The 16,800-nt window shown below is 52.8% G+C and overlaps 5 protein-coding genes across 5 annotated transcripts; 2 read left to right on the forward strand and 3 right to left on the reverse strand.

Moving 5' to 3' along the window:
* Positions 1–817: 817 nt before the first annotated feature.
* Positions 818–2,722, forward strand: BDW70DRAFT_166639 (sugar porter family MFS transporter; the record flags this gene model as incomplete). Its single annotated transcript, XM_073742045.1, has 4 exons — positions 818–1,117; positions 1,169–1,357; positions 1,435–2,374; positions 2,425–2,722. Exons 1-4 carry the CDS (start codon positions 898–900, stop codon positions 2,720–2,722), a joined length of 1,647 nt encoding a protein of 548 aa, XP_073597656.1. The 5' UTR covers positions 818–897.
* Positions 2,723–3,243: 521 nt separating this feature from the next.
* On the reverse strand, positions 3,244–4,715 carry BDW70DRAFT_166641 (uncharacterized protein; the record flags this gene model as incomplete). Its single annotated transcript, XM_073742047.1, has 2 exons — positions 3,244–3,313; positions 3,352–4,715. 2 exons carry the CDS (start codon positions 4,713–4,715, stop codon positions 3,244–3,246), a joined length of 1,434 nt encoding a protein of 477 aa, XP_073597657.1.
* A 2,035-nt stretch (positions 4,716–6,750) lies between these two features.
* Positions 6,751–8,584, forward strand: BDW70DRAFT_166646 (putative MFS transporter; the record flags this gene model as incomplete). The annotated part of the gene is made up of 4 exons (XM_073742048.1): positions 6,751–6,902; positions 6,991–7,302; positions 7,350–7,944; positions 7,997–8,584. The coding sequence occupies 4 exons, from the start codon at positions 6,751–6,753 to the stop codon at positions 8,582–8,584; spliced, it is 1,647 nt and encodes a 548-aa protein (XP_073597658.1).
* An 806-nt stretch (positions 8,585–9,390) lies between these two features.
* On the reverse strand, positions 9,391–10,658 carry BDW70DRAFT_158457 (flavin-containing monooxygenase; the record flags this gene model as incomplete). Its single annotated transcript, XM_073740524.1, has 3 exons — positions 9,391–10,002; positions 10,088–10,454; positions 10,510–10,658. 3 exons carry the CDS (start codon positions 10,656–10,658, stop codon positions 9,391–9,393), a joined length of 1,128 nt encoding a protein of 375 aa, XP_073597659.1.
* Positions 10,659–12,385: 1,727 nt separating this feature from the next.
* Positions 12,386–14,360, reverse strand: BDW70DRAFT_166647 (permease for cytosine/purines, uracil, thiamine, allantoin-domain-containing protein; the record flags this gene model as incomplete). The annotated part of the gene is made up of 4 exons (XM_073742049.1): positions 12,386–12,685; positions 12,754–13,736; positions 13,799–13,882; positions 14,303–14,360. The coding sequence occupies 4 exons, from the start codon at positions 14,358–14,360 to the stop codon at positions 12,386–12,388; spliced, it is 1,425 nt and encodes a 474-aa protein (XP_073597660.1).
* Between the last annotated feature and the right edge of the window lie 2,440 nt (positions 14,361–16,800).

The raw sequence follows: 16,800 nt of genomic DNA on the forward strand, positions 1-16,800 counted from the left end.
CAAGAGGATCTTTTACAATGGCTCAATGCGGTTGAATCGGCGTTCTGAGGACGGCGTCAATTCAAGTCGATCCTCTTTCTTCTTGCATTCTTTGTCCACGCGAGTGCCACGCGAATAGGGATGCCCGCCGCGCAAAATGTTGCCATCCCTCGCGCGAAGACTCATGGGCTGCGATTGACATAAGATGACAGGCCTCTAGCGTCGGAAAATAGAAAAACGCTCCGCTAGAGTTCAAACCTCCAACTCTCAGGCCCCAGTGACACTCATAATAATGAAAGTCACGCAGGACTGCCTTTGTGTGCCCGGTTCCGGCTTCTCCAGAACCGGTTAGCGTATGACGACATAGGTTTGTGACTAAGCTCACTTCCCCACCGATCCGCGTCCTTGGCCAGTTTCGCCCTATCATCGTCGCTTGGGGAATCCCAGCAAATAGCCAATGACGGTCCGGGCGGACAGAAAACCTGGAGTAGACTTGAAATGGAGAGACTCAGGATCCGGAGATGGGCCCAGGAGAAGGGTGGATCGGTATCAGCTTGGAGCCAATCAAGCCAGTGGGCCACCGGCGCTCGATGTTACGCTCTCTGCCCGGTTCAATTGACGGAGAGGAGTCAAATGGGCGCCCTCTAACTGTAGGCAGCGAGGTCAATGGCCCGGCTGTCATGTCCCTGAGCCTCCTGGTCTTTTTATAAACTTCCCACCCCCCTCGTGTGACCAGCGTTGATCTTCTGCTTCTTTCTTTTTCCAGATTTTCATCCTCCTATTTCCTCCTCTTCTTCCTCTTCCTCTGCATCCCATCTGTATTCAGACCATTTCTGTCCTTGTTCTCACCCTTAACGTCCATCCTTTGAGATACTGCGCGATATTGACTGAGGCTCGCTACTGGTGAGCAAGCCCAACATGACGCGCAGGTACTTGGGCCTCCAGGGCCAAAGGCTCCAGCTCGCCATCAGCATCATTGCTGGTATGGACTTTCTGCTCTTCGGCTACGACCAGGGCGTTACCGGTGGTCTCTTGACCCTTCAATCGTTCATCAGGTACTTCCCTACCATTGCTACCAATGGTTCGTACTATGAGAGCTTGGATAGCGCCGCAAAGAGCACGCAGTCCACGCGTCAAGGTATTGCTAGACGAACGTCCCAGTGCTTTACGGGTTGCTGACCTTGTTTAGGCATTGTTGTCGCTGCTTACAATTTGGGATGTTTCGCTGGCTCCATTCCGACAATCTGGATTGGAAACTGGCTTGGTCGACGCAAGACCATCTTTCTCGGCTCGTTTATCATGGTCATTGGAGCTCTGCTGCAGTGCACTTCTTACCACCTTCCTCAGTTCATCGTTGGGCGTCTGGTTACTGGTTTTGGTACGTCAAGCCCTATTCATTGTTCTTTATTTTATTTATTTTTCTTATTTCTTTTGAGGCTTTACTGACGGGAACAGGAAACGGTATGAACACTTCAACCGTCCCGACCTGGCAGTCGGAATGCTGTAAAGCGAACAAGCGCGGTCAGCTGGTCATGATCGAAGGTGCAATGATCACCTGCGGTATCACCATCAGTTACTGGATCGACTATGGTCTCCTCTTCGCCGACCCTAATGAAGTCGCCTGGCGATTCCCTCTTGCTTTCCAGATCTTCTTCGCCCTTGTTATTCTCAGCTTCGTCATGTTCCTCCCTGAGTCCCCTCGCTGGCTCGTCCTCAAGGGCCGCGAAGACGAAGCGCGCGAGGTCCTCGGAGCTCTTGTCGGCGATGAGACCGACCCCAGCTTCATCCAGACGGAATTCGTGGCCATCAAAGCTACCGTTTTGGAAATGGCCTCCGGTTCTTTCAGGGACATGTTCACTTTCACCGAGGACCGCCACTTCCACCGCACCGTCCTCGCGTACGTCAACCAGATGTTCCAGCAGATCTCCGGTATCAACCTGATCACCTATTACATTCCCGTTGTGCTCGAGAACCAGCTTGGGATGAACCTCCAGAACTCGCGTCTTATCTCCGCCTGCAATGGAACGGAGTATTTCCTCGCTTCTTGGATTGCTGTCTTCACCGTGGAGAAGTTTGGTCGTCGCACGCTTATGCTCTTTGGCGCCGCCGGAATGTCCATCTCGATGGCTATTCTCGCCGGAACGGCAAGCGCTGGTTCCAACGCGGCGAACATTGCCTGCATTGTGTTCTTGTTCGTCTTCAACACTTTCTTCGCTATCGGCTGGCTCGGCATGACCTGGCTCTACCCTGCAGAGATCGTGCCTCTGAAGATCCGTGCTCCGGCTAACGCTCTGGCTACCTCCTCGAACTGGATCTTCAACTTCATGGTCGTCATGATTACCCCTGTCGCGTTTGACAACATCGGCTACCAGACCTACATCATCTTCGCTGTCATGTAAGTTTCCGATTCCCTCCTCTTAGAGCCTCGATATTAATGCGATGCAGCAACGCCTTTATCTTCCCCGTAACATACTTCTTCTACCCAGAAACCGCCTACCGCTCGCTCGAAGAGATGGACCGCATCTTCCGCAAGACAAAGAGCATTTTCTCCCTTGTCCGAACGGCCAAGGAAGAGCCACACATGTATGGCAAGCATGGCGAGCTCATGCGCCAGCTTTCCGATGTCGAAGATGAGGCGGTGCGCCGCACCAGCTACCTCGAGCACCACGCCGACAAGAAAGAACGTGAGTCTAGCGACGAAACGAGTACCGAGAAGGTGGATAAAGTGGAGCATGTGAAATAAGTTGAAGTTTGACTCTGTCTCATGAGATAGATCTGATAAATGGTCTGGGTTCTTTGCTTTTCGGTTTTCATTTTATGCGGATGTAATACAATGTATCACGCTGGATGGATGCGATGCATTAAATTAGCACCGCCAATAATGGGAGGAGGGCTTATTTTCTGCATTTCGAAGTCTACATGGGTTGGATGCATTGTCTTCGACACTCGAGCTTAACCCTGGCTGTGTTGATATCCAGCTCAGATGGATGAATGATTATACCCCAAAGTCGCCTTGACGACGTGCGAGTTAGAAATATCGAGTTTAAATTCATTACACTCATGTCAATTTTTCTCTCCTCTTCTAATACGGTACCCCTTAGTTATAGTCATCTTGTGTTCCATAAATGCCTGGTAGATGCTGCAGCTGCTATGTCAGTCGACGCTTTGACGCCCCAGCGTCTTTGATATCCGCATCACGACCGCGAGCGGTATATTACCAAATCACCACCATCACCCACCTTCTCCTTCATCATTCCCTGTATATCAGATGGTACATCCCATTGCACCCTCGGTCCCAAATTTACAACCCACCTGCACCTGGAGTCCGCCTGTACTGACATGTTCGGGTACCTCAGAGTCCCAATATAGCACCCTGGCGTTGCATAATTCACCTTAATTGTCCAATGCCGCTCCAATTCCTCCTCATAATCACAGGTCAAAAGGCCACGGACTTTCGTCGTGAGGAGCAAGTTCTTCAAATTGGGCATGCGCAGCGTCGCAGCCACGACGGAGCGAATCAATGTGTTGAACATGGTTGGGTCTGGCCGTGTCCTCCAGTTGTACCACGGAATCTTGCCGTTCAAGAAGTCCGCGCGGTCCATGTTGAGCGAGATATGAGACTCAATGTCTGAGTCCGGCTCCTCCAGCGATGGTCCGTTGTCTATTTGCGTCTGTTCCTCGGGATCTAACTCTTCTGGATTGACCGAGTCCCGGTTCCCCGTGTAGTACCAGCGGCCGTCGTATGTAATGATCGGGAACTTGATCCGAACATGCTCGAGGTGCGGAAAAGAGACGTCCCCATCCGGGCCCGAGGGCCCAAAGAGCGCCGGTGAGATAGGGACGTGGTCGAGGTTTAGCTCTCTGAGATTCCGCTGTGCTAGTTCGCGGATGGCAATGCTTAGCAAATCCCCGCCAGGATAGGAGGGATCGCGCTCTAGGCCCATGTCGAAATCATGGTTGTTCGGCGGGCACTCGGACAGGGAGAGGGAGAGGACTTCCAGCTTGGCTAGGGTGGGCGCCTGGAGGGCTTTGGCTAAAATTGCCGAGTATTCAGCCCTCAGTGCCTTATGCCGTAGTTGAACGGATGCCATTGTCCAGTCGAGCACACGCAGATTCGGCAGAGTGAGGATCATCTCATAGACTGTAGCCGGGTGGATGCGTCGCCCCTGTTTCCCCACCGCCAGCGAAATCACGCACTCGACCTTTGGGAGCTTGATGTTCTCTGTGTCGATACTCAGACTATGCTCTGGCAATAGCCAGCGGTTCTCACTGTCAAAGGCGCTGCAATCGTCGCTCGGAGAAGAGGCGCTCAGATCCAGGAACAATGAAGGCGGCTTATCCCAGTCACTGAGCTCATGCCAGATTTTCGCCAGCCCATTTCGGAAAGAATTTTGGTTCGCGCGGTGTTCCCTGCGCCGCTCCATTGCGTACAGCAGCTCAGAGTCGTATGCTGGCAGTTCGATGACGTAGAGAAGGTCTCGCAGCGCTGCCTTGCGCGCTGGGCTTGCTCTGATGGCATCTAGATATCTTTGAACAGAGCTTGATGTTTGAACGGAGCGGTACAGAAAGCGCTCAACCGCTACCTGGAATTTTCGTGAGATTCTAGCGTAGGGAGCCAGGAGGTGGTGTGTTTCCCCTCTTGGGATTCCATCAACAGAGTCGTGAAACAGGAGATTGACAAGCTCGAGAACAATAAACTCTATAATTTCAAGACTGAGCGAGTCCATGCCTGCCATCGCGATGATTTATTCTGGTTTTGAGAGATTCAATTCAGGACGCGTTGAAAGTGAAGTTGATATTGCAGACGCGGTTGTGGGGCTAGCCGGAGTCGGCCCCATTTAAGGTGCTGCTGTCCAACGAGGCTGCAAGCCCTAACTTGATGCGTCAATTGATGCAAGTGTCAACGCTCTTGTTTTCTCTGGGACGAAACAGACACATGCTCCGCAGACCTTGCGAGTATATGCTCGGTGCAGTGTTTCAGCCAGTTCTAGTGGACATTGCAGGATCTGCAGGATTCATCCAAAGCCGATGAAGCTGGGTAATGCAATGCTATTATCATGCCAACTGCATCGCATAGACTACACGTCTAAATCAGTTGGTTCCAGCAGGGATTGCAAAGAGGAGATGGTATCAAACATGTAGCAGCGAGAACGAACGCTGCCTACAAAGTGCCCGCTATATTGACAAAACCTACTTCGCACCCATCTATCTCGCCTTGATCGAGGTTATACCTCCATATAATTGCTCAATGAGAATATACATTAGGTTGAAGTTGGCGGCCAGTCTGACCTACAATATTGCTTATGGTGGGTGATGGTACGGTATACCGTGGACAGCCCCGTTGCTCCCAACGACCTATGTACCTTGTATGCTCTCTACCTCTGACATTATCGTCAGAGGCTCATCCCGGGACAGAAGCCCTATATTCGCAGAGTCCAAAGCGGTCAATTTCTCGCACTTCGCTTCTCAGGGAGACGAGGCGTCCAATCTCGCTTTTCAACCTCTTTGTCTCGAGCCTCTATCTACAATGGCCCCCTTCTGCTGCCGCTGCCGTTAATAATCTCTACCATCTGTGTTAGAGACTCCATACTCCATACCCGGCTAGGTATCGTTGATGCAACCACCTCGAAGCTTATACGTTTGACTACCTCATGCAGTTATCATCCCCTTAAGTGAGTCGGAAGACGTATTAAGCCGTTTGATACCTAGACCCTTGAATCAGTGAGGTCAATCTAAAGCAGATGCTTACCAAACCCATCACTATGCCCAAACCTCTTCTGTAGCGCCCCAAACTTCTGGTTTAATCCTGACTCTGACCTTGACCCAGATTGTAAACTTTTATTCTAGTAAGGTTGATTTCTGATGCTGATCTAAAGCTTAAATCAGATCTAATTCAGCTTAGGGTTTCACTTGCTGCTCTACCCACTCTTTACCGCTATTGTCTCTTGGAGAGTAACATCGAAAGAGGTAACATCCACGGATACTGCTTCAGCAGTGATACCGGCTGACCATTGCCAGTCTTCAGACACGCCTATGGTGGAACTAAAATATGCGAATGCCATCTATTGATTCTGTAGTTCTAATCTCGACGCCGGTGAAGAAATATATATATACAAGATTGGCACTGTATTTGGGTCTGGTGACGGTCTCCGTTACTAAAATAAAGGAAACTATAATTTACAGTTTGTTACTTTTCGACGGCTATATGCGACAATATCAGTTCTGATAGATTTAGGGTCTAGTCCGAACATCGGACAAGTGCTGGAGCTCGGGGTGAGTCACTCCGGGTGGGCTTGCTCGGGCTCTGATCAGATAAGATCTCAACTGAAAAAAAGTTCCAAGCTCCTCCCCTCCAACGATCCAACAACTTTCTCCTCGTTCATCTCAACCTCGAGCCATTGGGCTGAAATTTTCGACAGACCCTGCTCATATTGCTTTTAGTATAATGTTTTAATTTGTCTAGGTACGCCCGACCGTGAGTATCTCTTCACTTCTGAATGGAGGTTTGTCGTCAGGCGGGGTTCTCGAGCTCCGCTTCGCTCTCGGCTTCCCACCCATCGCGCTCTTCCTTGCAATCGCTTTCTCGCGCGTACTGACAATTTTGGTTTTTGCAGCGAGCAAGCCGTCTCTGATCTGGCAGTATACTACGAGTTATCGCCAACTGCCAGTGTGGGGTCTTCGATCGGATTCTTCTGCCGCGCTTCTCGATCCGTCTGCCTCGGTAGATCGTCCTCTTCGATCCTCTGAACCTTTCACGACGAAGTCAGCATAATGACGCTCTCACAAACCTCTGACGAACCGACAAAGGTTCTTGGTCACGAAGACATTCAGAAACAGCTCCACGACAGCTCCGCTCACGATGCGAGCCAGAACGATCTCGAATCCGGGGACATTGATGTCGCCCAGATCGAGCGCATTTACCGGTACGTCCCGACCCTCTGCCGGCTATATTCCCCGTTTCACTCAATAACCTCGATCCATCCCTACTAAGAACTGTTTTCTTTTTTTTAGGAAGATTGACTTGCGCATCATTCCCGCGTTCTGGGTCCTGTACTTCCTTTGCTCGGCCATCCGATCCAATGTCGGCCTCGCACAGACGATGAACGCCGAATCCGGGCACGACCTCGGCTCCGTCCTCAACGCCACACCGCACCAGATCTCGACCGGTCTGGCCTTGTTCTACGTCTGCTACGTCGTCTTTGACCTGCCTTCGAACCTGATAATGACCAAGTTGAGTCCGCACGTCTGGATGAGCCGGATCGTTATCGGGGTGGGAATTATCGGGAGCTGTATGGCGGCTATGAAGGCAGCTTGGAGCTTATAGTACGTTTTCCCGCGGTCAATTCGGTCGAGGTCTTGCTAATAAATAGCCTCCTGCGCCTTCTTCTTGGTATTGTCATTGCAGGCATGTGGCCCGGCATGGCCTACTACCTCACCCTCTTCTATCCGCCTTCCCGCACCGGGAAACGCATCGGCCAGTACTACACGGCGGCGCAGCTCTCGGCCGCCGTCGTCGGTCTCGTTTCGGCAGGATTTCAGGAAATGGACGGCGACCGTGGCCTTGTCGGTTTCCAGTGGATGTTCCTCATCTACGGCGTCATCACCATAGCTGTTGGCATCGGTCTGCTTTGGTGGCTACCCGACCGCCCAGTTGCGCCGGGCGAAGTGCCGCCAAGCCGCAGCAAATGGCTCCGCTGGCTGCCGAAGAGCCCCCCAGTCCTGACGGGCAAGGACGCAGAACTGCACTATCGCGACCTGACGAGGGTGTACAAACGCCCTCGCTGGACACTTCGTCACCTCTTCCAGGTTTTGCTCGACTGGCGCCTTTGGCCGCTTTTGCTTATGTACTTTGGCGTCGTGGGTGTTGGCATCGGCGTGCAAAACTACGCGACCGTCATCATCAAGGGTATCAACCCGAACTTATCGGGCATCGACCTGAGTCTTCTCACGGCTCCCATCTGGATTGTACCGCTCCCTCCACTTTCTTAACCTTAGGAGCCCGCTAACGGCCATCTAGTGCGACCTCATCGCGATCTTACTAGTAACCCCAATCTCTGATCGCTTCCACCACCACCGCGCGCTCTTTTTCTCCCTCGCAGCGCTACTCCAGATCCTAGGCCTTTTATTGACCACCTATGCAGGCACCGACTCAAACCCCTGGCCGCGCTACGGAGGCCTCCTAATCGTGGGCTTCGGGCTTGGTCCCACAGTCCCTATAACAATGACATGGACAACTGAGATCTTCCAACCGCGGCACGGTGAGGTTGGGGTCGCTGCTGCGTCCGCCGTCGTTTCCGGCTGGGGCAATCTGGGGTCCATTATGACGACGTATGCGCTTTATGCGGGGTGGAGTGAGGATGCAAAGGCGGAGGGCAGGGAGAAGTATCGAAAAAGTAACCTGGTCATGGTCGGGATATTGGGATTGAGTATCCTGTCTGCGTTGGTTATGTATGTGCTTGTTAGGGTGGTTGATGGTGGGAAGACTCAGGAACACGAGGGTGCTGTGGATGGGGCAGCGAGGAGAGAGGGGAGGCAGAGGGGATTCGAGGGATTTGGAAACGGTCTTAAGCAATTGTTCAAGAAGCAGGGTGGTCATAGGGTTTGATGTTCAGATAGCGTTGGATTTATAGATCTATATAGAGGGCCGATATAGGGCACAAAAAATAAGAACGCTCCATTTTCATACTCCGTATCACCGTCTGGTACAATAATGCAACTAGCCCTCGATGGCTCAGCATGGCATTCCTCAACAGCGCGTGACAACGCGTGATGAAATGCTTAGGGCTGGCGAGGCACAAGGACAGCCAAGTCCATCCCACTATCACAGGCAGAGGCTGCCTTAGTGCTGCCTGATCGTGTCCACGCTACAAATTCACTTCAACTCGACTAATCAGCTCAGGACAGATGCTGGCCGTATCCTCAAAAAAACTACTCAACCCTGAAATGTGGTCGTTTCCCCCGTCCCTCGTGAAACCCTCCTTACCGCAGGCTAGACTACCTGCCAAGCCCTAAGTCGTCCCAGCTCGCTCTCTGCTGCAAGCCCTTCCGCGCCTTGCTCACCCCTTACGTCCTCACAACTCTGGACCTGGGCAATCTGAGCTTGTCACACCAAAGTCGTCTCACCCATGGAGTTTTCAATTTGAACGTATAGTGGATCTGGTATCCCACTGCTGAAGGCAACGATCGTCCGCATGCAGTCTTATACAAAATTTGACTTATGTCGACTATTTTGCTTAATATATACATAGATAGATATTCACTAATCAAGAAGGGCCTCAAGCAGTGACAAACCTTTCCCAGTTCTGCAGCGCCTTGAAGCACATCTCCTCATACTTAGGTATCCCCCCCCGGAAAATTCAACATCTCTCTCTTTTTACTGGGGATATTGGCTCCCATATACCACGAGTCGGCTTAAGGGAACAGCGTCATCTCAGTGATCTGATTGATTGTTGCCTTCCATGTCTTCTCTGCCTCTTCTGTCGGCTCGATATAGGTCAGCCCAGGCTCGTCAATCTTGCGAATTGCCTCGATGATCCACCGCGCCTGGAGCTCGATCGAGACCGGTCCGCTGCTCAGTGCTGACGGCCCATGCAGAGCATAGCACAGGAACATGTTCGGGTACCCCCTGCGCGCCAAGCCGAGGTACGAGCTCGCCCCGTCCTGCGCCCATTCTTCCGCTAGCGTGATGCCGGATGTGTTGCGCAGCCGCGGGATCTGGGTCAGACTGCCCGTGTAGCTGTTGAAGCCCGTCGCAAGGGCGATCACGTCGAGCGGGTAGAACGTGCCGTTCTGTAGCACGAGGCCGTCGGGTTTGATGGCTGCAATGACACAGCCCGGCTCGCGGAGATTGACCAGGTGCACATTGGGTTTGTTGAACTGCTCAAAGTAGTCGTTCTCCATGGACGACCGTTTGGTGTTTATCGGATGTGGCGGCTCATCTGGTGCAAGGATTTTCTGTAGCCGGGCATCGTTGATCCTCGCTCGCGTCTTCTTGACCCAGAAATCGTATACCTCTCGGTTTGCCTCTTCGCAAAGGAAATGTTAGGGGTCCGCTGGAAGACAAAGAGCGAGCCTGCTTCCTTGCCCCATGTCTGCACGATCTGTACACCTGATGCGCCTGTTCCATGACGGCGGCCTTCTTCCCTGCAACGTCAACGGCCCCCTTGGGCCAAGAGGCCGAATGGCATATTCGACCCTGGAAGGTCTCTAGCCCGGGGATATCAGGCACATACCTCTCCGTCATTAAGCCAACGCACGACAGCAGAAGCTGACACTGCGTCACCCGTCCATCGTCCGTCTCAACCGTCCACTTCCGCTTCCCTTCTGCTGCCTTATCGAACCAAGCTCCTGTTACGGTCCGTCCGAACTCGATATCCTTCTTGACCCCAAGCACGCGCTCAAGATGCGCAAAATACCCGCGCAGTTCGTCGGCCGAGGGATACTTCTCGGTGAGAACGACCACGTCTCCCAGACCTCTGGGATCGACAGCTGGTAATCAATCCCTGCGTGTCGACCCGGCAGTTGGGATACTTGTTCCAGTGCCAAACGCCGCCGAGGTCGCTTCCAGTCTCGTAGACCCGGACGGTATAGCCAAGTTTGCGGAGATTGTGCAGCAGGTAGATACCTGAGAAGCCAGCGCCGATGATTACGACGTCGTAGCTAGGTCGTTGCGAGGGCATTTTTTTTATTTTTTGGTTGTGATATCAAAAAACAATCGTTTCAATGGACGGGGAAGTGAGGTAACAATTGGGGTGAGATCACAGGCTTTTATAATTTTGAGCCGGAGACGCCTCGGCTAGCCTGGGGTTACTAGAACGATGATCATGGCAAGTTCAGATCATCGCCTGGGAAGAAGATCTCAGCTCAACTTTAGATCCGAGATATTATCGATTTGCCAGGTGGCGCACTCTGCCCTGCCCCCCGTTTGGAGTAGAGGGCGGGGTGACCAGCCAGCCGGTAAATGACGAGATCGGCACAGCATTGCCAAAGAAGGGAAAGTTTCCCACCGGGGCCACGCTAAGTTGCTGCGGCTGAGTTGCTAGGCATCCACAGTTTCATCCCCTTGCGCCCTAGCGAGATGGCCGTGCAGCAGGATACGCATTGCCGGAATCCTCAATCCCGGCGGATATTCCCGTTGTCTTGTCTTATTGGAGTAGACGAAAACGGACCTCAGTAGATAAACAAAATCTGCGCAGATAAGGTACGGGTTCCGTTTCGGCTGCATGAGTTGTTCGCAATGGACGTTAATGGATATATACGAAGAAATAAGTAGTTGCTTACTGAGCAGATCTGAATTGAGAATGGTCGAACCAGCTCATTGAGCAACTGCAATTGGCTAATAGATCAATTGGGTCTGCGAGGCTGGGATTGCATGTTATTTGAGGAACGCAGGCTATCCCGTACATGATCAAAGGGATTGAATCAGCTGGCAGAGGCACGCCGTGCGACTGCACCAGCAACGGAGAACAGCCTCCTTGCAGCCTTCAAGAGACATCATATTGGGGTATCTCCTGGCAACTCTCTCAAGCCCGTAGATACGCATACACCGCGAAAATCTAGAGTAGTCCCCCGAGCCCCAGGATGGCAAGCGGACATTGGAGACGCGAGTGAGGGAGAGAGAGGGACAGTCACCAACAACTCGCCCCAAATAACCCGCACCCAGAGACAATGTCCGTTTCGCTAAACAGATGCTCGCGGTTCATGTCGACGGCCAGGATGACCGTCAACTTTAGGACCACGCAAGTGACACTCATGCGACCTGATCAAGAGAATAGGCGCCATTTTAGGCTGGCTCGTCAAGAGCAGGAAGTATGACTGCTAGCATTGATTGGGGGGCCAGTACCCGTTCACGCACCAAGGCCAACAGCAGCAGCAACAGCGGCCAGACCAGGCCAGACGGCATTGACACGGCTACGGCTCCCCGGGAAAATGGGACAAGATCATTGAGATTCCTCATTGTCAGCAAAAGATGAGCGCAATGCGCCTGAGAATGCCCTATCCGGGCTTTGAGGACTCGTTTCTCCGGACGCCCTGATGCGGGCTAGGGCCAATCTCCGGCTGCGCGTGACTGCAAATTCACCGATGATAATGTATACGCTGCCTTGTCGGTTTAGATGACGCAGAATCGACCCTACAGCTTTTGGAGAAACGAAGGATTCGGATTCGGATTCCGTTCAAGATCGGCTACCTTTTTCTTAGGTCCTCAATTGGTCCCTAACCCCTAGATGGTCTGACACAGATGATGATAGGTAAAGCAAGATCTCAGATAGGGCTCCTAGGGCAGCATGTGAGCAAAGCCCAGCTAACATGGCCATATTTCGGGAATGGAAGATACTATAGGAGGGCTCCCTCGGCGATTATCTGTCAATCTCCTTTACCTACTCGGTCTTAAGATTGTGCAGATGGATCATGCTCCCTTCGCTATATATACCTCTTCCTCCACCTGCTCTCCCGGCTGCCCATCGAAAACACCCCAGCGCGTGTTGGACAATTCCTGCATCTCGCTAGCCGGGATATCACCAGTGACAAAGGCATGGAGCTTCCAATCGGGGATAAGCCAGTGAAGGAATGCATGAACCGCGGCACTGACCAAGAATCCGTAAAGATAGTTGATGTAGTACAGCTCGGTCGCGGCATCGGAAACGGTGATGGACGTGTTAACTGCCGCAACTAAGCCTGGCATGGTGGGGACTACGCCAATGATCCACTGTATACCAAACCAGTCAGTTGGTCCAGTGAGGATCGAGTGATTGGGTGGATGGATGGTTAACTTACAGCAACTGGGGCGCGCCAATTAACCCCAGCTGTATACCAATAGATACTCGCTTTATCACCACGAAAAAGATCATCGACGTTGACCTTTTGGCGACAGATTACCAGATAATGCGCCGCCATGAGACCCGTCATAGGAGCCAAGAAGACGCCGTACCCCGAAAGAACAGTCAGGAAGGTCGTTGCCGTGTTGACGAGACGCCAGGGATTAACCACGGGGCTGAGGAGCGCAATGATATACGCGCCTCGACGGATGTTGATGTAACCTGGAAACACAGAGGCCAAGTCCAGGCCGCCTGGGAGCGCATTTCCGGGCAGGTTCGTGCCCAGTTGCGAAACAGAGAGGGCAAGACCCGCGAAGAAGACGGCCGCCCGCGTCCCCGGAGTGGGATCTTTCTGCAATAGAGAGGCGAACAGGGTCGGCGGATTCCAGATTGCCTCGCCGCCTAGGCGGTTTTGCGTCGCAGCAGTCACCAAAATCCCTATTAGAGAGCCAATGATGCTGTAGAGGGGGAAGGCAAAGGCCTGGCCCCAGATCGCGTCGCGCGGACGGGTCGCCAGCCGCGAGTAGTCGTCTTGATTTAGGATTCCGGCCGCGATGGACCCGATGGTGGACATCATCCCGTATAGCATGAGCCAGGCAGTACTGTTCGGCCCGCCTGTTGCTGGGATCGAACTCGTGCTTCTCAGGGTTTCGCCGAAGCTGTCGCCTCCCATGGTAGCCAGGGCCCAGATCAGGACCACGAGGAAAAAGAGAATGGTTATAGCGCTGGAGATATAGAAGAAGGACTGTATGCGGTGCGGACGGATCCAGAGGGCTGGCAGACTGATTACGCAGAAGATGATATAGCATACGAACTCGGCTGTCGTCGTCCCGGTATCGGCAGGGATGGTGTTGGGGAAGTCGACTGCGAAATTCGGGTCCCAGGAGAGCAGGATCAGATAGATGCATTGGCCTCCAACCCAAGATTGGAAGCCGTACCATACTAAGTAGCATGCGTGAATAACTGTCTTCAGACAGGTCAGAGCGGATTATGGCAGGACGTACCAACGCCCAGAAAAATGCGATTCCAGACGACAAACTGCGATCCCCATAACCCCCAGACTGCACGGCTGAACACGGGGAAGCCGACTAGGATGGTTAGCAGTCGATCCCCCTTCGGGCAGTAGTGTATCCACTTGACTCACTGTGGTAGTATGCCCCGAATCTACCTGTTCGTGGGTAAGCTCGGAGGACTATGCGGCAGTCTGGCCATCTACCTCGCTCAAAACGGAGCCAAGCATATAGCCGTGATGTCTAGAACTAGTCACCGGGACGAGCAGTCCATGAAGGTTGTCAGGGCCTTGAACGCCCTGGGTTGCCATATCGATTTGCTTCTTGGCGACTTGTCCAACATGAGGGAGGTGCGCTCCGTCCTAACCACATTGCGGGCTCCAATTGCAGGCATTGTCCAAGGCGCCATGGTTCTCCGTGACCGAACCTTCGCCAGCATGGGCCTTGAAGATTATCACGCAGCTCTTGCATGTAAAATATCTGGCACATGGAACCTACACCAGTTCTCGCTCGAGCAGAGTCTACCGTTGGACTTCTTCACCATGCTCTCCAGCATCTCAGGTCTCTGCGGCAGTAAAGGACAAGCAAACTACGCAGCAGGGAATGGCTTTTTAGATGCGTTTGCCTCCTACCGCCGTCATCTACGACTACCGGCCTGTTCCATTAATCTCGGCGTCATCCAGGATGTCGGATACATGTCCGAGCGACCCTATCTACAAGACCGGTACGATGCAGCAGTATATCACGGTATCAATCAGCGTCTTCTACGCCGTATCTTTGGCTTCTCCCTCCTCCAGCAGGGTCCCACGCCCATTAACCCCAGCAGCAGCGCGAACATGGTCACGGGTCTCCAAGTCCCCCAGCCAGCGACGTCCCCCTGCTTCGTGATGCCCGGATCGCAGGCTTACATCTACAATGCCACCGCGGGAAACAACAATCCTTCCCCCTCTCATTGGGCTCGCAAGATGCACAAGCCATCCTCGTCATGGTCCGCTCCAAAGCCGACCACGCAGCCGCCCTTGTGATGACAATGGACATGCTAAGCCGGTACTTGAAGAGAATCCTGCGGTTGGCCGGCGCAGTAGACGCGGCGCGGCCGCTGTCGAGGTATGGGATCGATTCGCTGGGTCGTTAGAGTTCCGAAATTGGTTGCGTGCAGAGTTGGCGGTGGAGGTTAGTACGCTGGAGATTGTTAGTGCGCCGTCATTAGTGGCGGTTTTTGTGAGAAGATTCTGGAGAGGATTCGCTGTGTTTAGGGTCTTGATGGTGGGTTGGGGATATGGAGGGGAGGGGGGAAGATTTCTACTTTGTGGTGGGGATATTCTGCGAGCGAAGGGGGCACGTAATTATTGTTTCTTTTTTTCGTGGTTCTTTTGACGAGCTCTTCAGATAAGGAGTCGAGCGGGTCCAGCTACTCCTCCATCAGAGTGTGATTGGAATGAAAAACAGATAGTCGGCGTTGAACCAAGACGCCAAACAACAATCTCTAACTCTATTCAGCAGAGTATAGTAGAGGCCAAAATCAAGCAGGCCGTGGGTTGAATCAGGGCTACAAGATACGCGCATGAAACAAGATAACCCTGAGTTTTCTCCAGGCCATTATGTGCGACCTTCATGGCAAAATATGGATTTTACTCATCTTCTCCATTGAAGAAACAGATTTAGCACAAGGCCCATGCCCCAGTATTGTGAATCACCGTCTGACTGGTAGCGAGATCAAAATTGACCTCCCGAATGTTGCCTAGATAGTACAGCGGGCCGGCCATATACTCTCTATCCGAAGCATGGGCGACGACGAAGTCCTACTAGTAAGAGGATTCATGGCTTCTGGAGCACGACGGCACGGCGCTCTGTTCTGACCTATCTCACCATCTTGTTTTCTCGTAGCAATCCTTTGTACTGACTAGGCATCTCGCCAGTTGCTGTCCCAGGCGCTGCAACAGCTTGATTATAAACGTTGTACCGAGCGCCCATACAATTAGGCTGTTTGTGTTCCCGGGAGGTGGAGCTGTGACGGTTGCGTAGTATGCGTCGCTAGGGGAGGAGTAGCTCTGCCAGACGGAAATGCATTGACTTGTCTCCAGTATACAGGATGGCGTTGGGCCAGGATCGCAGTAGAGCATGCCGGTGATTGTGTAGGTATCGTACCCGGCGACGCAGGGGCCGTCGCCGGCGTAGTAGGCCGTGGCTGTCTCGCGGGGCCCGAGCGCGCATGAGATATCGTCGCATAGGGTTGTTATTGGCCTGAGTGTGCGTTTGACCATACTTCTGGGAAGTTGGAGGTACGGCAGGCGCCAGTGCTTGTTGGTAGGAGGATGTGGACTCGATGGTGGTGGTTGGGCCTAGCGAGCGGAGGTTACTGGAGCAGCGGGCCCATTCTACTGAGGCGGCGTTGCAGGAGGCGATTGAGACTGGGGAGCCGGTTGTTGGGCCGTAAAATAGTCGGCCGAGGTGGGCCAGAAGATGGAAGTGTTGAGGGTGATGAATCTTGGCCGCTGGTGGTGGCTGTTGCAGTCAGTTATCTGGTTAGATGGTTTGATGGCTTGTTCCGGTTGCATTCATCGCATTTGCTGATGTAGGTTCTGACTGCTTGTTCCATTTTTGGGAAGCAGCACCGAGAGGAAGTCCAGCTAGCCGCTACACCCTAGTTACGGCGCAGCTGGTCGATTGGCTGACGTCGCTTGGTCTTTCTGACAATCCCCCTCTCTTTGGGTCGTTGTCCTCAACGTCTCATAAGTGACATGAGTGCTGGCTCGTTCCAAGTAAGGTGGGAATATCCTTAGGACCTGTTGAGCCCGACTCCTAAGAAGGACCCTTTTGGCCTTATCTGACATTTTTTTTTTACATTAACCTTCTTTAAATGATAACGAATCCCTTCTAGCAACTATGACAGAAGAAGAGGGGACCTTAAGTATGATAGACGTACCGTGCTCACCAGCGGCTAGGCCAAAGAGCGTAAATATGGTGTACAGCGCAGTTGGAAAAGGAAAAGCTCA

The sequence above is a fragment of the Aspergillus foveolatus genome (assembly GCF_047715535.1).
Source record: "Aspergillus foveolatus strain CBS 279.81 unplaced genomic scaffold BDW70scaffold_14, whole genome shotgun sequence".
Classification (NCBI taxonomy): Eukaryota; Fungi; Ascomycota; class Eurotiomycetes; order Eurotiales; family Aspergillaceae; genus Aspergillus; species Aspergillus foveolatus.